This window comes from Lonchura striata, chromosome 36, assembly GCF_050655825.1.
Source record: "Lonchura striata isolate lonStrDom1 chromosome 36, ASM5065582v1, whole genome shotgun sequence".
In the NCBI taxonomy this organism is placed as follows: domain Eukaryota; kingdom Metazoa; phylum Chordata; class Aves; order Passeriformes; family Estrildidae; genus Lonchura; species Lonchura striata.
Genome location: NC_140738.1, coordinates 10,633,989 through 10,656,062, shown reverse-complemented (window position 1 = coordinate 10,656,062; position 22,074 = coordinate 10,633,989). Strand labels below are relative to the sequence as shown.

Below are 22,074 nucleotides of genomic sequence, written 5' to 3'. Positions count from 1 at the left end.
TATTCTTGTATATAGGGAATTTGGGAGGCAGATCCCAAATTTTGGCCATGGGTGCCTGATGGAGATGGAAGGTTTTTAAGCAAGAAAAGCACATGGTCCCAGTGTCTGAAAGGCAGGTGAGAGGTGGCCCCTGGGTGGCCAAGGCAGCCAGACCTGTTTCTCTTGGCAGATTTCACTGGGGAACAATCTTTGCATATAAGGAAATTTAGAGAAGGAATCCTAGTTTTGGCTATAGGCCCCTGGAGGAGAAGGACAGTTCTCTCCCATGGGATGAGGAAGCAAGGAGTCAGTTGTGACCCTGGGGTCCCATGGAACCAAGGGGCCATGGTGACACAGCAGGGCCACGTGGATCCAGTGGTCCATTGTGACACTGTGGATCCAAGGAGACCATGGAGACACCCCCAGAACCTCATGGAACCAAGGAGTCCATGGTGACCCAGCAGAGCTGCATGGAGCCAATGGTCCATGGTGACACTGCCCATCCAAGGAGGCCATTTGGACACTGTGGAAGTTCATGGAGCGAGGTGGCCATTGTGACACCAAAGAACTTCATGACACCAAATATCCATGGGGACACAGTAGGGCGTCATGGAACCCAGGAACTGCTGTTGGCAGTGTGGAAACTCCTGGAACCAGGGGCTGTTGTGACACTGCAGAACCAACACAGCTGCTGCACCTTGTCCCCTGCCCTGCACAGCTCCTTGGGAGGCACGGCAGGAGCAGCACCCTGGGAGCCTCGGGAATGCCCCTCTGGGATCCATGGCACACGCTCCCAGGGGCTGGAATTCCAGTTCCCCAGCCAGGAAAAGATGTTCCTGACCTTGAAGGCAAAGCTCTTATGGAAGAGCCAAAAGCCAAGTGGAGCAAGATCCTACAGTGACATTTCACTGCCAGCCTTCATAACTTCACCCATGGTTGTTGTAGCTCCTGCACTGGGAATTAAATCAGGGCAGGGTGTTTCATGAGAGCTGCCCTGGTTTAAGGGAGACACTGAGAGAGAAACAGAGCAGGCAAAGGAAGGCAGGAGAGAAAGGAGGTGTTTTGGTTTGGAATGACAGGTGTCTGCTAAGGAGGGCAGAAGCCTCCCCTGAAATGGAAAAATGTAGACTCTTTCTGAATTGGTATAAATTTGAAATTAAGGGGGGCTCTCAGGTGAAAATATGGGAGCAGGAATAACAGCTTTTTATTAGGGAAGAAAATGAAAATATGAATAATGCAGTGAGCCAAAACAACACTGAGAGAGCCAGAATACAACCTGACACCCTGTTGGACAGGGTGTTGGCCACAGTCTAATTGGAATTGTGGCTGCAGTCCTCAAGGAGTGTCAGGTGTGGTTCTGTTGGAGTAGTGATCCTATAGGAAAGGGTGTCCTCCTCTGAAGAGGAAGAGGCAGCTGTTCCTCTGGGAAAATCCAGCCCAGAAAAGCTGTGTTGGTGTGCCAGAATCTCAAGACTAGATGCAGGTAGGAATGCTTGGCTCCTCCATCTGGGCTGAACATCTCACAATGGGATGCTACAGTTCTTATCAGTCATGCAGTGACATTCAATAGCCCATTATCAGCAGATGTCTCACCTGAGGGAGGATTGATTGTGGAAAAGATAAGGAAAAACCGCCCACTTAACACAGGACAACTGCAATACAGATGGCAAATAGAACACATCTTGCTTTTCAGTCTGGGACAGGAGGACACAAACAAAATCAGCTGAGAAGGCGGCACTCTGAAAAGCAAATCAGAACTGACAGAAAATGAATGGGACAGAAAACAATAATTCTGGATATTTTATTTATTATCAAAATAAATCACACCCACCCAGCCCCACACAATCCTGACCCCACAACCTCAAATTTGGATCTCACTTCTTATAACCCCATCTCACCCTGGAGTCTGAGGAATCAAGTAATTTTGGCAGTGGACTGAGGTGGGAACCAGACATTTTGAGGTGTGATTAAGTCATTTTGGGGTGACAGACCAATCCACCTTGACTTTTAGAGCGCAAAAATATGGAGAATACTACCAGATAGCCCCCAAGAACCCCCAAATACTCCAGAATATGTTCCCAAACAATAAATTCCACCTCAAATACCTCTTAAATGGTGGGACTTTTGACATCTCTGGTCAATACTATTTTTAGTCATTTTTCAGGTGTTTTTAAGTGATAAAGACAAATCAGAAGAAAATTATAGCCAAACCAAAACCAGAGACCCCTTGAGCAACCCCTGGGCACTGGACAAAGCAAACTCAGCAGAAATCAAATTTAACCCTCTATAAAATGCCTTGAGGAAGATTTGCTCTTCCCACAAGTCATTTCTGATGGAAACACAAATAAATCCCAAACATTAATAGACAAAAAACAGAAGCAATTCTCTGGCAATTCCAAATTTCATCAGTTCCAGCACAGCTCCAGCTCAGATGCTGGCAGGTTCCAAAAAAGTAACATGGAAATTTGGCCCAATACAGATTATTAAAAGGAAGGGAAAGGTCTGTGTAGCTGTCACAAAGGTGACAGGGACCAAGAAAATAATGCTGCTCCCCCCAAGCCTCTGAATTCAGGAGTTGTTTGGCATTTAGCTATTTGAGCTGGGCTTCTTGTAGGACTTTAGTAACATTGTGTTCCTCACTTTGGGGTGAATGATCCTTGTCAGTCTCGATGGTATCATTTGGTTCCTTTCTTCCAGTGAATTTAACAAACTTTTCAGGGAAGGAAAAAAATATATTTTTTTTTACACAGGACACCCACAACAGCCATTTTCCTCATAGGTTCTCCCAAAAGTTGCTCAGAGGAAGTTGCATCCAAGTTTCCAAGAGTTCCTCCAGAAAGATGCAAAACCTGCTCAGAGGAGGGAACCATGCTGTTGTCAAAGGCACTTTGGGTCAGACAACAGTGCCCTGAACTCACTGTGCAAAAATAATGTCACCATCTGGTTAATGAAACTGTTAGAGAGATTTCTCTGCCCCAATTAAGGTACTCGCAAGACCAAATCCAAAATGGATTTTATTGAACAGTAAATGTGAGATAGAGATGGAAAGAAAGATAAAAGTGGGGAAAGCAAGGGGGTGACAGGGACAGAGATCTCCCCTGGGGCGGGGCAAGTGTGACATTGTCCCCTGTGTGCGTGGCCTTCCCAGGGTGGGAGTTTTACACCGGAGCCAGTTTGGGTAACGGGGGTGGTGTTCACCCCCCACCCCGAGCAGGGATTGCCTCACTGTTTCAGGTTACAATGTCAGATGTAACCAAAAGTGTTTTCAGTCCCCATCTCCATAAACTGTTATCAACAGGTGGGGCAGTGTTCTTTATCTCTTCCATGGCTCAGCCCTGATAACGCCCTCCAGGGGCCATCTTCTGTTAATGGGCCACTGAGTGTCACTGCAGGACTGATAAAATTACATCATCCCATTGTGGGATGCTCCGCCCAGGGGGAGGAACCAAGCATTCCTGCCTGGATATAATCTCACCATTTGCAACACCACGACCACCTTGCCTACTGGATTCCCAGAAGACAAGAGCTCCATAACCACCTCTGGACCTTCAGTGCAAGACCAGACCCTTCTACAGGATCACAGCTTTGACAGAATCACGTTCATCACTCCAGCTGGACTGCAGCCACCATTTCATCAGACAGCTACCACCACCCTGAGCAACGGGGTGTCAGGTTATATCCTGACTCTGACAGATTAAACCAGTCTTTCTGTATCATTGCTTTGATCTTAATTTTCTTACTCAATTGTCATTCTGGCTTAGACTCTCCACCTGTTTTGCTTTGAAACAGTAAAAACTCACTGTGCTCATCCCTTGTTTTCCTCCCAAAATAGAATTTCCCATCCCCAAACATTTGCCAGATGGAGGAGGAGGCTGCCAGGAAGAAGGAGATGCCCTGAGACCCCCAGGCTAGTGAAGAGGAAGTCAGTGCCCCTTTCTCCCTCCCTCCTGCTCCATCTCCCAGCCCAGCCTGGCCCCTGGCTGCAGGACAGCCCCGCTGCCGGTGCTCTCCTGCCGGGGATGCACTGGGGGGATCTCCTTGCCCTTCCCTGTGGCACGGAGGCAAATCCCATCCTCTCCTTGTCCTTCCTCCTGCAGATGAGGTGCTGAGGGTGGAGAGCAGAGAGGACAAATCCCCATGGCAGAACCTTGTGGAAGACGCTGTTTTGAGTGGCTCCATGGTGCAGGAACCCAATGGGAGCTGCACGAGGAGGGGCTGCAAACGCAGATCAAGGGGATCTGAGGAGGAAAGATTCACTCTGGTCCAGGAAGATGGACAGAGCTTCAGCCAGAGCTCGAAGCTGGTGGTCCCTGAGCAGCTTCATGATAAGGAGAAGCCCCATAAGTGCTCGGAGTGTGGGAAGAGCTTCAGGTCAAACTCCAACCTGATCCAGCATCAGAGGATCCACACTGGGGAGAAGCCCTATGAGTGTGAGGAATGTGGGAAGAGCTTTAGGTCAAATTCTAATGTGATCCAGCACAAGAGGATCCACACTGGGGAGAGGCCCTACGAGTGTGGGGAATGTGGGAAGAGCTTCAGGCGGATCTCCCACCTGAGCAGCCACAAGAGGATCCACACTGGGGAAAGGCCCTATGAGTGTAGGGAGTGTGGGAAGAGCTTCAGGCAGTGTGGTGCCCTGATTGTCCACCAGAAGATCCACACTGGGGAGCGACCCTACGAGTGTTCCAAGTGTGGGAAGGGGTTTCAGACTCGCTCCTATCTCCTCTTGCACTATCGAGCTCATACAGATGAGAGGCCCTTCCTCTGCCCTGACTGTGGGAAGGGATTCAAGCACAACTCCTCCCTTGTCAAGCACCGGCGCATCCACACTGGGGAGAGGCCCTACGGGTGTCCCCAGTGTGGGAAGCGCTTCACCCAGAGATCTCACTTGACCAGACACCAACAGAGGCACCAGTAACGGAAGCCCCAAGAGTGTCCCGCCTGCATGAAGAGCTTCGTGCTCTGCTCCAGCTCCATCCCCCACTGCAGGACCCACATTGGGCACAGGTCTGGTGACCCACATTCCCTGTGATCAATGTTGGGAACACACCTGACTGGTTATCCTTTTGGTTTGGCCCTAATTTTCCTCTGATTCATCTTTATTCTTCAAACACAGCCAAAACAGGGTTAAATTAAAGAAACTGATCAAAAATATCTGAAGTGTCACCATTTCACAGGAGTTTTAGGGGGAATTTAGGATTTAGGGATGCATTCTGTGTGGAGTGCCCCTGTTGCTGAGAGGCAGGAGTTTGATCTCACCCTTCTTGTGTTGCCAGTAATTCCTCCCTTGACCCAAACCCAAACTCCACCCCTGGGATACCCTATACAAATCCCATGGGTCTGCCTTTGCCCTGTCTTTCGGTGATAAGAAATGGATTTTGGAGTTTTGTGAAACCAAGATACATCTCATTTGTTCCTGCCACTGGCAGCTGCACTCACCCTGGACACCATGAACTCAACTTCTGGAGGATTTGTGGGTTCTGGGGTGATTTTGGGCAGTGTTCTCCATCTCTTTGAATTTCAAAAGCCAAGAGGGATGAATTTGTCACCACAAAACCACTCAATCCCACTGAAAATAACTGGATTTTAAACTATAAAGGCACAATCCCACCTCAAATTGCATGTTCTGACCTCAAAAAAACTCAATCCCACAGAAAGCTCACTTGATTCCACAGCTTCCAGGGTGAGATGGGGTTGGGAGGAGATTGGGAGAAGTGGGATCCCAGTTTGGAGTGGTGGGATGTATTTGATAGCGAAGAAAACTTTCAGAGTTTCTGATTTATGTCCCCTTCATTTTCAGTCAGTTCTGTTTGTAGAGTGGCTCCTTCTCAGCTGATTAAATTCCTATAAAAATCATTTTTTTAAAATCAGCTGGCCCAAACAATCCAAAAACCAACATTCATATAAAACCACCCATCTGCAATTATATTTTTTAAAACTATTTAAATTTTTTTAGAGTGTTTAAGGGTGTTTTTAAAGTTTAATTGTTTGGTTAAATTGTATGAGACATTATAGTGGTGTTTGGTTTCGTGTTTAGTATATCTGTAGTATGAATTGTTTTACTCAGGTGTGTTCGATTATATGTTTAGATTGGCCGGTGCTGTGAGAGGCGCTGGGCTCTGCCTGGCAACTGATGAGTCAGAGCCGTCCCGGGCGCTGATTGGCTGAAAATCGCCAGGCGGGACCAGCGCCGAGTTCCTGCCCGGGAACTGAATCGTCATCAACGCCGCGCGCTCTGATTGGCCAGGATCTGCTTCGGGGCGGGGCCGGGAGGAACTGGGGACCCCCAGGAGCCCCCCGGGTTTGGGGGTTTCCATCCCCCCTCGGCCCTCGGGGCGGCCTTGGGGCCACCCCAACACCCCCAAAATGGGGAGGGTCCCCGGAGCCGCTTGGAAGCCCCAAAAATGGGCTGGAAGCGGCAGGAGCCGCCCCAAGAAGGGATTGAAGGGTCCGGTCCGGGAATGGCTCCGATCCGGATTGGGGCGGGCTGGGATTGAGGGAGGGTCCGGTCAGCGGCTGCGGAGGGGCTGGGATTGGGGAGGGGTCCGGGATTGAGGGGATGGGTCCATTCCGGGACTGGGGCAGGATCGCTCCCTGGGGGTGGGCTCCATTACTGAGTCAGGGTCTCTCCCCTTCCCGATCCCAATCCCGTTCCCTGATCCTGTTCCCGATCCCATTCCCATTTCTGTTCCCGTTCCCGGGCCAGTTCCCGATCCCGATCTCATTCCCAAACCCATTACACTCCCACTCCCGATCCCGATCCCATTCCCGTTCCTGTTCTCGATCCCGATCCCACCGCTGTTTCCAGGGAATGGCTCCTATCCCTACCCCGACCCCAAACCCGGGGGGTCAAACATTGGGGTCAAACACCCCAAATCCCAACACTGGGAGGGGAGAGGTCAAACACCACCAAACCCAAACTCTGGGATGTCAACCTCCCCCCTGCCCCAAACCCCAAATTTTAGGATCAAACCCCCCAAATCCCAGATCCTGGGGTGTCAAACACTCCCAAAATCCCAAACGTTGGTGTTAAACCCTCCTGACCCGAAATCCTGGGGTTCAAAACATTTAGGGTGTCCAACACCCCCAATTCCCAAAGTCTGGGGTCAAATACCACCAAATCCCAAATCCTGATGTGTCAAACACCCCCAGCCCCCAAAGTTTGGGGTTAAAACCCCCAATCCCCGACTCCTGGGGTTTGAAATACCTGGGTTGTCCAACCCTCCTCCTCTCCAAAGTTTGGGGTGAAACCCCTCAATTCCCAAACTTTGGGGTCAACCTCCTCAATCCCAAACCCTGGGGTGTCAAATCCCCCTGATCTCCCCCACTTTGGGGTTAAATCCCCCAAAATCAGTTGGTCAATCCCCCCAGTTTCCAAATTTTTGTGTCTAAACCCCCAAACCCCAAATCCTGGAGGTTGAAACACCTGGCTTGTCCAATCACCCTGATCCCAACGTTTGGGGGTGAAACCCCCTGATCCCCAAATCATGGGAAAAAAACCGCAAAATCCCAAAGCCTGGGGTGTTGAACTCCCCCAGTTCCCAAAGTTTGGGGTCAAAAACTCCCAAACCCCAAGGTGTCAAACCCCCCTAAACCCCAAATTTTAGGATCAATCCTCCCAGTCCCCAAAGTTTCGGGTCATGACCCCCCCATATCCACTCCAGTCCTGGGGGACACAGTGGGGTTTGTTTGGGGTCATTTGGGGTTCGTTTGGGGTTATTTGGAGTTTGTTTGGGGTTATTTGGGGTTTGTTTTGGGTTTTTTGGGGTTTGTTTGGGGTTATTTGGGGTTTGTTTGGGGTTATTTGGGGCAGCTCCAGGTGCAATGTCTGCAGAAAGACCCTGGGTACAACACTGGGAAAGAAAGGGGAATGGGTGGGAATTGGGGGATTCAGGATGGGGAAAGATCCTGCGTGGGAAAAGGGGATTTATGGTGGACAGGGAAGGATTTGGGATGGGAAAAGGGGATTTGGGATGTGGAAAGGGGAACAAGGCGGGGAATTGGGGTGGAAAAGAGAGATTTTGGTATTGGAAAAGGGATTTGGGGACAGACAAAGGATGTGGGGAGAAAAAAGGAGAATTTGTCATGGGAAAAGGAGGATTTAGGTTGGGAAAAGAAGGATTTAGGGTCAAAAAGACATTAGGGATTAAAAGTGATTTTGGGGTTAAAAAAGGAGGATTTGGAATAAAAAAAATGAGGATTTGGGATAGAAAAGGAGGATGTAGGACAAAAAAGGATTTAGGATAAAAAAGGGAGGATTTGGGCTGGGCTGAGCTGAACTTACCTGGGGGAGTGGGGGCGTGCAGGGGGTTTGGGGAAGGGTCAGGACCATTTTTGGGGCAGTTTTCTGAGATTTTGGAGTATTTTCTTGGGATTTGGCGGGAGGTCTATGGGATTTGGGTGCAGGTTTATGGGATTTAGGGTGTTTAGGGGTGGTTTTGAGGGATTTTTGGGTGTTTCTATGGGATTTGGGAGCACTTTTATGGGATTTCAGGGGTTTCTATGGGATTTTGGGGTGCTTTGAGGGATTTCAGGGTATTTCTATGGGATTTTTAGGTGGTCTGGAGGGACTGCAGGGTGTTTCCATGGGATTTTGGGGCAGCTTGAAGGCATTTGAGGTGTTTTGGGGCAGATTTATGGCATTCAGGTGCAGCTTTGAAGAATTTCAGGGTGGTTTGGAGGGATTTCAAGGCATTCCTCTGAGATTACAGGGTGGTTTGGAGGGATTTGGGGTGTTTGGGGCCAGATTTTGGTTATTTAGTGGTGGGTTTGAGGCAGTTTTTGAGGGGTATTTCAGGCCCATTTTGGGGGGGTTTGGGGTTATTTTGGTGGGGTTTGGGGTGTTCTGGGTCACTTTTTGGCGAAGGAGATCTCCATGGGTGGCTCTGGGTGATGCTGGAGCCCTGCAGGGCCTCGCGGGCGGCGCCCGCCTGCACCTCGGTGTCCAACTGCAGCGAGGCGATGTCGCGGCGCCCGGGCACCAGCGCAGCTCCTGGAACCCCGGGAACCTGGGATGGGAACGGGGCCAGGAGAGCCCGGAACACCCTGGAGCCTTCCCCAGACACCCGGGAACCTTCCCCAGACACCCGGGAATGTTCCCCAGACACCCGGGAACCTTCCCCAGACACCCGGGAATGTTCCCCAGACACCCGGGAACCTTCCCCAGACACCTGGGAACCTCCCCCAGACACCCGGGAACCTCCCCCAGACACCCGGGAACCTTCCCCAGACACCCGGGAATGTTCCCCAGACACCCGGGAATGTTCCCCAGACACCCGGGAACCTTCCCCAGACACCTGGGAATGTTCCCCAGACACCCGGGAATCTTCCCCAGACACCCGGGAACCTTCCCCAGACACCTGGGAACCTCCCCCAGACACCCCGGGAACCTCCCCCAGACACCCGGGAATGTTCCCCAGACACCCAGGAATGTTCCCCAGACACCCGGGAATATCCCCCAAAATCAAGAAATGCTCAAAAAAAAAAAAAATCCTAAACATTTCCCCCAGAAATTCAGAAATGTTCCCCAAAGAAATCCAGAAATGTTCCTCAAAAAACTCCTGAAATATTCTCAAAAAACTAGGAAATTTACCCAGAAAATCCAGAAACATTTCTCCCCAAATCCAAACCCAACCCTGTTCCCCATCCGGAATAATTTCCAAACAATACAGAAACATTCCCAAAAAATCCAGAAATTCCCCCCTCAAAAAAATCCAAAAATCCCTCCCCAAAAAACCAGAAACTCCCCCACCAAAAAAATTCAGAAATTCCCCCCTAAAAAATCCAGAAATTCATCCCCAAAAATCCAGAAATTTCCCACCAAAACTCCAAACATTTCCTCCCTAAGAAATCCAGAATTTCCTCCCACTCAAATTTGTTATTTTCCTCAAAAAACTCAGAAATTTCCTCCTAAAAATCCAGACATTCCCCCCCAAAATTCCAATATTGTCCAAAAAAAATCCAGCCCCAAGCCCCCTCAGCCTCTCACCCCCCAAGCCCCAAAACCCCGCAGTGCCCCAAAGCCCGGGCGGAATGCCGGAATGCCGGGATTGCCCCAGATCTCCCTGGCTAAGGAGCAGGGGGAGCATCAGCTCCTGGGGCTGCTCAGGGAGCTGGGCAGGAACAGGATGTGCTTCGGGGCTTTGCCACAGCTGGGGGACACGGGAGACAAACCCCAAAAGCTGCCCCAGAGCTGCCCAAAGTCACTCTGCATACGCAACACAAAATCTGCCCAAAATCCCAAGGGAAAACACCAAAATCCCAACAAAATCCTGAAAAAAACACAAAAAAATACCCCACCGAAATATTAATAATTAAAAAAAACTCACAAAAATCTCCCCAAATTCCCCCACAAAAATATCACCAAAATCCCATAAAATCCCCAAAAAAACTACCCAAAATCCAGCAAAAATCTCCCAAAAAATACTCCCAAAACCCCACCAAAATCCAATAAAAATCAGTCAAAATCCTCACAAAAAATCCCACCAAAAATACCATTAAAATCACATAAAAATTCCACCATAGAATCCTCGAAAATGCCAGAAAATCCACACAAAATCCCAGGAAAATCTCCACAAAAATTCCACCCAAAAGCCCACAAAACTCACCCCAAAACTCCTCACAAAAATCACCCAAAGGCTCATAGAAATCCCTCAAAATCCCCATAAAAAATTGCCCTCAAAATCCCCAGAAATCCCACAGAAAAATCCCTCAAAAAGTCCCACTAAATTCCCATGAAAATCCCACAGAATCCACACAGAAAAAAACTGTACAAAAATGCCCCCAAAAGTTCCCCAATCACACAAAATCCACACAAAAAAATCCCACCAAATCACCCAAAATATCCGACCAAAATTTCCCTAAACCCCCGCAAAATCCACACCAAATACACTCAAAAAATCCGCGCCGAAATCCCACCAAACCCCTCTCAAATTCCCCAAAAAATGCCCCCAAGTCCTATCACATCCCACCCGAAGTGCGAGGAAATCCACCCAAAAAATCCCCACGAAAACTTCCCTCAAAATCCCAGCCAAACCTCCCAGAAGCAGCCCAAGAATCCCGCAGAGATCGCTGCGAGTGCCCGAACCGCCCGGAACAATCGCCGAGCCATCCCCGCCCGGCCCCGCGCTCCGGCCCCGCTCTCTGTGGGGCCGGGGCCTCTCCCCCCTTGGCTCTGCGCTGGTCCCGTTCGCGCTCCGCTCCCGCTCCCGCCCCACCAGCGCTCCCTGCCCTGGGCCGCGCTGGCCGAGCCCGGCCGGGCGCGCTGGATCCGCTGGGACGGCGCATCCCGGCCCCGGCCCCGGCCCCGCGGGGCTCCCGGGGCAGCTCCGGCCGGGATGCGGCACTGCCGCGGGGCTTTGGGCTTTCCCGGCGCTGCCCGGCGGCTCCCGGGGATCTGCGGCTTCCCGAGGGACTCGGGGAGCTTCCAGAGGGGACCTGGGCTGGCTCCGGGGGGATTTGGGATCAGTCCGGGGGGAGCTGGGGACGGCTCGGGGGGTTTGGGGTTGTTCCCGAGGATTTTGGGGGGATCTGGAAGAGGCTCCAGAGGGGATCTGGGGCTTTCTGAGGGATCTGGGGGAATTCTGAGGGGATCTGGGAGAGTTTCAAGAGGGATTTTGGGGTCTTCCAAGGGATTTTCAGAAGTTCGGAGGGATTTGGGGATGCTCCAGAATGGATCTGGGGCAGTTCCAGAAGCAATCAGGGACGTTTTTGAGGGATTTTGGCAAGTCCTAGAAGGAATTCGGGGAATTTCAGCAGGATTTTGGGGTAATTCAGAGGAATTGGGGAGGTTCCAGCAGGGATTTGGGGTCATTCCCAGGGGATTGCGGGGTGGATTTCTGGTGAGATTTCCGTTTCTTCCCCAGATTTCAGGCTTTTTCCCAAGATTTCCTGTTTTTTCAAGAATCTGTGGATTTTTCCCTGAATTTGGGTCTCACTGTGGGGTAGAAGGGGAAGGTTTAGGAGATTCAGGGTGAATTCTTGGGGGCTCCTGGACGGATTTTGGGTGGGTTCCCAATTGAATTTTGTGCTTTTGTCCCAGAATTACAGGATTTTTCCCAAAATTTGGGTATTTGCCTGAAGATTCTGCTATTACCACAGGTTTGTCCCGGAAGGGGAAGCTTTGGCGGGTGGGGGGGGGGGGGGGGGGCGTTAGGGTGAATTTTAGGGATAACTGAGGCTGGATTTGGGTTTTTTCCCAAGGATTTTGGAGTTTTTCCCAGAATTTCAGGATTGTTCCCAAAATCCCAGGACTTCTACTCTGATTTGTCTCTTACCATGGACATTTGGTAAAAGGGGAAGCTTTGGGGCGGTTCCTGGTTGGATTTTGGGGATATTTGAGGCTGCATTTTGAGTTTTTCCCCCAGGAATTCGGGATTTCTCCCAGAATTTCAGGATTTTTTCCCAAAATGTCAGGATTTTCCCAAGGATTTGGGTCTCACCATGGACTTGTCATAGAAGGGGAAGCTTTGGGGGGTTCCTGGTTGGATTTAGGGGTGTTTCCAACTCAATTTCAGGGATTCTTGATGGGATTTTGGGGGGAATCCTGGTTGGGTTTGTTTTTTTTCCTCAGGATTTTGGGTTTTTTCCATGAGAATTCCAGGATTTCACCCAGCATTTCTGTCTTACCATGGGCTTGTCATAGAAAGGGAAGCTTTGGGGTGCTCAGGGTGAATGAATTTGGTGGGATTCCAAGTTGGACTTTGGGGGTATCTGAGGCCAGAGTTTGGCGGTTTTTCCCCAGCATTGCAGTTCTTTCCCCAGTGCCAGAACTCCCCCAGTCGCTGTCTCCCCACGGGTTGGCCGCAGGAGGGGAAGCCCTGCAGGGAGCGCAGGGCGTTGGTGGCGCTGCTCATCTCCCTGAAGGTGAGGAAGGCCTGGCCCCGCAGGCCGAGACTGCGCCGCACCAAAATGTCCAAAATCTGCCCAAACGGCGAGGAAACGGCGCAGAGGGACTTCTCCAGCTCTGGGACACCCAGGGGACAGACTGAGCCCCTGGGGACAGGCACAGACACTCTCAGAGCCCCCAGGACCCCCCAGCCATCCCCGTCCTCCTTGGTGTCCCGGTTCAGGTGGTTGATGGAGATGCTGGGCTGGGGCCGGGGGTCCTGCACCGCCAGGGCCGGGACCCCTCTGTGGGGACAGGGGGGCTTCAGGGGGCGTCTGGGGGGCTGCGACCCCTTCACCCCCTGGCACCCCTTTAGGTGTCCCCAGAGCCCCAAATCCACCCCAGACCCACCTAAAGCCCCCAAATTACCCTCAGATCCCCCCACTTTACCCCAAAATTGACCCCAGAGCCACCTCAGAACCCCCAGATCCCCCCAGTTCCTCTCACAACTCCGCCAAAGTCCCCTCGGACCCCCGCAATTACCCTCAGATCCCCCTAAACCCAACGGAGAACGCTCCAGAAGCTCTCAAGCTCCCCCCAAAGCTCCCTAAAGCCCCCTCATTCCCCCAAACCCAGCAGACACACGCCTATTTCCTGTCAGTTCCCCAGAAATCCCCAATTTCTCCCCGAGCCGCCCCAAACCCCCCGTTCAGTTTCCCCGGCCCCACCTCAGCCCCTCCTCAGCCGCGCTCCCCTGACAATTTCCCGCCTGCCCCGCGCGCGCGGGCTCCTCCAGCCAATAGCGGCGCGCCCCGTGCCGAACCAACCAATCAGCGCGCGGCTGCAGCCAATCAGAGGGAGCCGGGAGCGGCGCCCCTCCCCCGGCGGCCCCGCCCCCCGGGCTCGGGCGGGCCCTGCGGGCGGCGCTGCCAGAGCGGGGGAGGCGCTGGGAGAGGCGGGAGCCGCGGGAGCCGCGGGGGCCGCAACGCTGGGGAGGGGGCTCCGCACAGGGGCCGGGGGCTGGGAGGGGCTGGGGGGGCTGGGGAGGGGTCCTGGGGGGATCGGGGGCCTTTGGGGAGGGATCCGGGGGGAGTTTAGGGAGGGCTCTGGGGGGTCCTGGATGGCTCATGGAGGAGTCCTCGGGGCAGTCTGGGCGTCCTGGAGGGCTCTTGGGTGGGGGATCCTGAGGGGTCCTGGAGGTGTCAGGGAGAGTCTGGGGAGGGGTCTTGGAGCATTGTGGGGGGACCTGGGGGGTGGGGATGGGTCCTGAGAGGGGCCTGGAGGGGGGGTCTTGGGAGGGTCTGGGCGGAGTTGGGGGAGAGGTTTGGGGGGTCCTGGTGGCGTCCTAGGAGGTTTTGGAGGTTTTGGGGAGGGGCTTTGGGGGATCTGGAAGGGTCCCAGAGAGGGTCTGGGGGGGGTTGGGGGTTTTTGGGAGAGGTCCTGGAGGGATCTGGGGAGAGGCTGGGGGGTCCAGAGTTGGGTTTGGGGCGGGGTCTGGAGGGTCCTGGAAGGGTCCTGGGGGGGGTCTTGGGAAGGGTCTCAGGGGGTCTCAGGGGGCATCCTGGGCTGGGTGCAATTGGGGTCTGGGGGCTCTCAGGGGGTCCTGGGCCAACTTTGGCGGGGGGCTCTGGGGAAGATTTGGGGTTCCTGGAGGGGGTCCTATGGAGATCTGGGGGTCCCAGGCAGTCCCAGGCCCACCCTGAATGGGGTATGGGGGATTCGGGGGACGGGGGCACAACAGCAGTGATTTTTAGGGGATTTTGGGGCTTTTTAGTGGAATTTTGGGGGCCTTCATGTAGTAAACAGGGCTCGTGCCTTTATTAATGTTCAGCTCTTTATTCAAAAGATCAGCAGAGCAAGGGAGCTCAATACAGAGCTCACCCCCGCTGTTGTAGCTTTTTCCCAGTAGCCAAAGGGCGAGAAGGCTGCAGAGTCTGTCCCTGGAGTCTCCGTGGCACACTGGTAGCCGGAGGTGAAGAGGTGTGCAGTCTGTGTCCGAAGTCCTGGTAGCCGAAGGGTGAGGGCATGTGCAGAGCCTGCTGCCAAAGTGCAGCAGCAGCTGTCCCCCTGTCCTTCCCTCCTGGGAACACCAGGAAGAGTTGTTCCTTTGTTCCTGCTTCCCACAGCCCAGTCCAGTCTGGTCCCCTGCAGGCTATGGTGACAGGTCAGACACAGACCAGGGATGTGGTTCCCTTTTCCCCAAGCAGCGCACCCATCCAGCCCCCTCCACTGTGCCCAGCCTTCCACTTAGGGGTGTTTTCATCCCCAAAACCCCCTCCCGTGATTCCACTGGTCTCTCTATTTTGCATCCCAGTCCTAGAATGGTAGTGTGGGTGGGGGTGTAGGTGATTCCCAGGAGCAATTCGCTAATTAATATTTCAATGTCAGTACTTAGCCCAAACCGAAATGTCTCAGCAAGGCTGTTTTGTTCATAATAAATCCCTCCACTATTTCTTTGATCGGGCTTAAGCCCGCATCAACTTACAGTCTCTGGCTTTTGAGGGTTAGCTTCTTTGGGTAATTCTCTTAATTCCTAGCAACTAAGTGAGACTTAATAATATTCTAACTAAAACTTTCTTCAGTTGACTTCCTTGGCTAAAGGACACTTATTAAAGAATTACAAAGTGTTTAAACTTTTACCGTGGTACTTTAACTCAGAAATGGTTATTACTACCTTACTGTATATCAGCTTCTAGCAAGTTTTTTAAAATTAGTTTTAAGTCTTCAGGTCCCCTAATTACCGTCCATAGACAAGAGGAGGTGGGTGACCCTGTTGGGTGTGGTCTGGTGTCTGGTGGTGGCAGATCTTTTTCCAACCATTCTGTTCTGCTAGCTGTCAATCCCACCCGCAGCTTGAGCGCAACCACGAGCACGGCGGCCGTGGAGAGGGGTAGTCCTGATGGCCCCGGGCCGGCCCGGAGCCAGCGTAGACCTTTTGTCCCCCGCCACCGCTCACATCCAGGGCACTGCAATGAACCCAGCAGCCCCGGAGCCAGGGTAGACCTGTTGTCCTGGCCACAACACTTTACGGTCACTCAGCATCGGGGTAGACCTGTTGACCCTGGCCATGAAGGTCCTGCCACGAAGCAGGTGACCCTGGAGCTGGGTAGACCTGATAACCCTGGGCCGGCGCGGAGTTGGGGATGACCTGGTGTCACCCGTCACTGCCCGTGGCACGGGCACCGCCAAGAGCCGGGAGTCCCCAGATCCTGGTAGACCTGATGGCTCCGGAGACGGGTAGACCTGATTGCCCCAGGCTTGCCTGGAGCAAGAGTAGACCTGCTGCCCCCTGACAACGCTTGCCGCAAGGGTGCCGACCCAGCACCGGCGGCCCTGGAGCCAGGGGAAGCTCACAGCCTCCTTACAGCCCAGAGCCGGACAGCTCTAGCAGCCCCATCCCAGCCCATAAACCGCCCACTTTCAAGACCAACACATATTTTTGTATTTTTCTGGGTTGTATTTCGTTTTTTGGGGTGGTTTTTTGGAGGGCAGGTGAGGTGCAGGGCTTTTGTTTTGGGTTTTCTGGTTTTGTTTTGGATTTTTTGGGTTTTTTTCCTTTGGGTTTTGTGTTTTGTTTTGAGATTTTTTTGGTTTGGGGTTTTATTCAGTTTGTCTTTAGGGTTTTATTCCCCCCCATTTTCTCCTTTCTTGAAAGAATGGCTCTTCTATTTGCCTGGTATGAGAAACTTAGCCGAAAAAGAAATTTTCTTGGCAGATTTTGTTCAGTTTCCTTTATTATGCAGAGCACTCGCAGGCGAGCCGACGGGCAGCCCGTGCCCTGTGCTCGGGTCTCCTGAGGTGCAGAACTGTGGAAACGGCGTCCCCAGTGCCCCCCGCCCCCCGTCCGGGAGCCGACACAGCCCTGCCCCGCAGAAGAGAATGTCAGCGGGGCCAGCGGGGAAGAGAAGCCCGTCCGTGCGGCGGAAATCAGCTCGCAGCCGCCGGCCCCGGTGCGACTCGGCCCGGCCCGGCCCGCCGCCGGCAGCACCGCCGGCAAGCGGGCGGCCGCTTTGGGGCCGGTTCCTTCAGGGCCCGCAGAGGTCTTCGGTCCTCGGAAGGAGCCTGGGGGGCCGCGGGGGCTCGGTGCCGAGGCGCCCGGGGCCGGCACGAAGCCGCCCGCCCTCGGGCCTCGTTGACACAGAGAGAGAGACAGACACAGGGACACACGCCCGGCTCCTCAGACACCACCGCTCCCCACCGCCCCCGCCGCTCCCGCTCGCACGGCCGCACACTCTCGCATCCCCTCTCTCCCCGCCCCTGCCCTGCCCCTGCCCCTGCCCCTGCCCCTGCCCCTGCCCCTGCCCCTGCCCCTGCCCCTGCCCCTGCCCCTGCCCCTGTCTGTCGCGGCCCCCGCCCAGCCATGGTTGGGAGCGCCCCGCCCTGCCCCATCAGATTCCTTGGCACCGCCTGCAGACTTTTGCCGCCCCCGCCCGGTCTCTCCTTGGCCAGTTCGCACAGAGGCAGGGGTAGGAGGGTACTGAAAACTTTCTCTTCATGGCCAACATCAAAAAATGTGAATATGATAAATTGAATCAAGCAAAACCCTTCCCTCTGCTCCTTGTGACATCCCAGCAGCATCTGACATGTCCACCATCTACAAGGCATTGCCATAAAGGCAGGATTTTAGACAAAGGCATAAGAAGAGGTGATAGGTAAAACTTACAATAAGATGCTGAGTAAGGAGTTATTTAAACTTCTGAAAAATTGGGAAACTCCCAAAAGCTCAAAGCATGAAGTCATTTAAAGGAGATGCATTGGAATGACCAGAGAACAGCTGCAGGAGGAAATCTGGGAGCAATGGGAAGGACATACATGCAGCTGCTCTAAATGAAGAGATGTCCTTAGATAGGGCCATTTAACCAGGAGTCCTGGAAACACCCAAAGGAAGCGCGTCATGAAATATTATACTGAATGTTGGTGGCAGAGGTAGAGGGGAAGATGAGTATTTCTTCTCCTGCCATCAGTAGAAGAAAGCAGTAGAGCCAGGAAATTCCTGTTCTGGGTGGGAAAACATTACCATTTCTTCAAAGTTCTCCAGTGAGCCAGATAATAAAGATTTGCTTGTATGTTATGGAACAGAGAGATATTGAAACCTGCTCCCCTTTCCATGAACAGGCATGTTCTACTTGTTGGGCCCCAGTACCCTGAGGTGCTGAGCTGGGATTGGCATATCTAAGAGAGGAGCTGAGGTAGAGCAGAGCACCTTGCAGGCTGAGGTGTCTGCTGGAATTGCATGTCCTCCCCATGCCACAGCTTCCCTGCATTTCCCTCCTCCAGCCTCTGTCCCCAGCACAGCCATGGAGGCTCTTTGGCCTCTTGACTTTTCCTGCAGGCATCAAGAGCAGCTGAGCTCTGCCTTTGGCACAGTCAGCCCTGGCCAGCGCAGGCCATGCTCAGCAATTCCTTGTCTGTGCCCGGACTTGCTGCCAGCCCCGGCAGCGGCTGCGGGGCCCCTTTGTGGCCCTGTGCTGGCCCAGCCATGGTGCCACAGCCCCTGTGCAGCCCAGGCCAGGCCAGGAGCATTGGGGCTGGGAACGGCCCCTGTGCCGTGGGGCCCTGGGCAGCCTTGGGGCACTGCCCCATGGCCTCCCTGCTGGGCAGCCTCTGCCAGCTCCTGCAGAGCCCGTGGGGGCTCCTTCTGCTGCCCTGAGCCTGCAGAGCAGGGCAGCGTTGGCTGATGGTCTGAGTCATTCCTAAAGATCCCGTCGGGCTGTCTCAGACACTTGGGGCCAGGGATTCCTTCCAACCTGGGCCACTTTGGGTGGGCACAGGGTGGCCCCAGGGCAGGTGGCAGTGCGTGCAAGGGCCCTTGGTGACAGGGTGCAGCATGGTCACCGTGGAATGGAACGGGGCAGGGATTCCAAGGGCCCTTGGTGACACGCTCTGGCAGAGGTGTTGGCAGTTACAAGTTACAGTTACACTCCACAGTGCTCGGTGCACATGACGAGAGAGGACGCGAGAGAGCGGTGCTGTGAGGAGCCCTCGCACAGCCACTCGTTCCTTGCTGACCCAGAGCTTTCCCGAGGTATTACTCCTGCAGGTGAGCTCGTGGCCAGAGCAGAGCACTTGGTGACCCCTGGCCTTCCCAAGGCAAATCTTCTGCAGCTGCCCTCGAGGGCAGACTGTGGCATTTGCTTTTCACTGTCCTTGACAGGAGTCTCCTGTCCTTGTGGCTGGAGCCCCAAGAGCAGAGTGCAGGACTTGCTGTCCTGTAGCCTTGCCAAGTCTTCACACTTGCAGGTGCCCTCAAGGCACGACTGCAGCACTTGCTGACTTGGACCTTTTCCTTTTCACCTTCTGCAAGCAGCCATGAATCCAGGCAGTGTCGTAGAGCACAGACCTGCGAGCGTGCCCAAGCTGGCCTGGGGGAAGGAGGAGAAAGAAGGCCCTGGAACTGCCCCAGCACAGCAGCCTGAAGAGCTGGAGCAGTTCCAGCCACGGCAGAAGGGTGAGTGGCAGAGCTGGGCCACAGGGCTGGTGCCTGCAGCCAGCTTGGCCCCATGCCATGCCATGCCATGCCATGCCATGCCATGCCATGCCATGCCATGCCATGCCATGCCATGCCATGCCATCCCATCCCCTGGGGCCATGCCCATGGTCAGGATGGAATAGGGGCCGGGCAGACACCCCACAGCCGTGCTCCATGCTCTGGGCCGTTGCGGGGCTGTCCCTGCCTGGGCAGCGCAGGGCTGGGCTGTGTTCTCCGGCCTCTCCGGCAGCCCCTCAGCTCGGGCTGCGCTCGCTCTTTGCCAGGTGCAGCCGTGCAGCGCACACAAGAGCAGGAACGCACCCGTGGCCGCTTCCGCAGAACAGCGCAGGTACCTGCAGCCATCCCCACCTGGGCTGGGCCTGCTGGCACTGCTCAGCCCAGCAGCACACCTGCAGCACCCCATGGCTTCTTGCTCTTCTCCTACAGCTTGTTTGCAAATTCATCAAGAGAATTCGGCAGGAAGAGACCAGTGTCATGAGCCCTGGGCTCAGAGCGTACTCAGAGCTCCTCGGACATGAGACCAGTGCCGCCCTGCTGGATTTGCTTGTGCAGAGTGGTGTTCCCAGAGCAGAGCAAGTAAGCAGATGTGGCCAGGCTTCAATTGCCCCATGAGTCACATGGCTTTCCAAGCCACTAGTGCTGGCCCCTGTGAGCCTTTGAGGCCATCGCAGTGCGGCGGGAAGGGAAGCACTTCTCTGGGGACCCTGGGAACGCTGATCCCTCTGGCAGCTTTCCAAGTCTCCCTGTGCCTTCTCCAGGTGCCCGGCATGGTGAGATACATCCACCAGTGGCTCATGGCCAATGATTCTGCTGAGCACAGGCTAGACAACGCCCTGCTGTATCTCACAGAAGCGCAGCCAAATGAGGCAGTAATGACACTCCTGCGTGTGGCCCCATCCTGTGACAGGTATGGGGCCCATCTGCCTAGAGGGCTCAGGGCTCACCCCAACCCATCGCCCTGTACAGCCTGGGCCAGGTTTCTGACCAACAGAGAGTCCCAGGGCCCTCTGGCTGCTCCCTTTCCAGGCCCTGGCATGTCAGCCCCAAGCCTGCTGCCATGCTCCCTCGTTGTCCCACAGGGGCCTGTCCCCACAGGGCTGGGCTGCCTGGCTGCTGCTGGAGAGGGGCAGTGGGCAAAGGCAGAGCCGGCAGTCAACCCGGGCCTCTAGAGATGCCCAGACCACGGTGCTGTGTCTGAGATGTCCTGAGACAGAGCTCTAACCCCGCAGAGCTGCCATGGCCATGTGGAAGACCATCATGTGCACACCCTGGACTGCAGAGCTGGCACAGCAGATACTCCTGGATGTGCTGGGGAGCTGGCCAGAGCACAGCATGAGCACCTGCGATGGGAACAGAATGTCTGTCTTTGCCCTGGCTGTGAGTTTCTGCCAGTGGACTTTGCTGGCCCCAAGGCCACCTGTCCAGCAGCTCTCCATCCTCCTTTTCCCACTGCATCTCCCTGCCTCAGGCACTGGCCTGAAAGCTGGCCTAGGAACAGCTGCAGGGCCACCAGGCCCGCTGCTCCCCCTGTGTCTCTCTGGGCCTCTCCCTGCCACGCTCGGGCCCTGTCCCACGGACACCTTGGCACTGAACGCTGCCTCGGGGGGCTTTGTCCTTTGCAGGCAACTGTGGTGATATGGAAGACCCTTCAGGAGCGCTGTGTCCCAGATATAGTGGATGAGCATTTCCCGCAGTTATTTGTGCATCTGCTCTTCCAAGTGTTCTTCAGCACCAAAGAGATGCCAGAGGAGGTGGATACCTTCTGGAAGGGATGCCAGGAAGAACATGGCCTTGCCAGCAGCCCCAACAGGTGCTCTATCCCAATCCTTCTGTCCCTGCCACATGGCCAGGGCAGGAGCCAGTGCTCCCAGTGTGACCCGGGCTTTGCTCTGCACTCAGGTTTGCAGTGAGGACCCTGAAGTCCCTGCTGTGCCAAATGGACTATGAGGATGTGGTGTTGTCAATGGAGCGCAAGCGTGGCTGGGACACGCTGCTCTGTGCTGACACCCACATTTATGCCGTGGGTCTGCTGGCCAGGTGAGACCCCCTTCTCCCCATTGCTCCCGGCATTTGTGCTCTGTGGCTGGGATATCCCACTCAGTCCCCATGGCCATGGGCCAGAGGGACGAGGGACAGCCAAGCAGACTGGGAAAGGCTGGGAGAGGAGGGTGCCCAGCAGCAGCCACATCTCAAAGGGCCCAGGTCCCCCTGCAGGGTGGGGGGTAAAGACAAGAACTGCATCAGTCTGTCCTGGGAGGGGCTTCCCCCCCCGACTCAGGGTCTTAGTGTCGTAGGAGCGGGCCCCCGGCCAGTAATTATCACTGACTCCATGTATTTCAGAGGTCCGATCAATAATAATTATTATTAAGAAACCCATTGTTCTTATAGATAGTTATGATATAGGTTGATTTAATGTGTTTTCTAGTCTAAACACTATACCATTAGTTACTTAAGAAAGCACATTTTGGTAGACAAATCTCTGTAACATATTCCGAATGTTCACAATGCCAGGTGCAGCATGTTAAGATAAGAATGTTTTTTCATTCTTTCCTCTGATCTTCTCAGACTTTCTCAGGCGATGCCTGGGAAAGTTGTTTGTTTCTCTCTGAGGCCAGAGAGCTGCTGCCACATCTTAGTGCCATTTTCTGCCTTCCAGGGAGATGGGCAAAGAATCCATCGATGAGTGTAAAAGCATCTTAGACTATCTCCTTCAGTTGCTCCGCAAAGAGATGCCATACTGGCACTTCCCTGCCCTGGCATTCCTTGTGGAGGTGAGTCT

At 54.1% G+C, this 22,074-nt stretch overlaps 1 protein-coding gene across 1 annotated transcript; it reads left to right on the top strand.

Annotated features, from left to right (window-relative positions):
* The first annotated feature begins 3,506 nt into the window (after positions 1 to 3,506).
* Positions 3,507 to 6,012, top strand: LOC146764147 (uncharacterized). The gene has a single exon (XM_085565643.1). It carries the CDS (start codon positions 4,157 to 4,159, stop codon positions 4,895 to 4,897), a length of 741 nt encoding a protein of 246 aa, XP_085421769.1. The 5' UTR covers positions 3,507 to 4,156; the 3' UTR covers positions 4,898 to 6,012.
* The last annotated feature ends 16,062 nt before the right edge of the window (positions 6,013 to 22,074 follow it).

Excerpts from the sequence above, each read along its gene's own strand:
- LOC146764147 (XM_085565643.1), top strand. The coding sequence starts at position 4,157 with ATGGTGCAGGAACCCAATGGGAGCTGCACGAGGAGGGGCTGCAAACGC.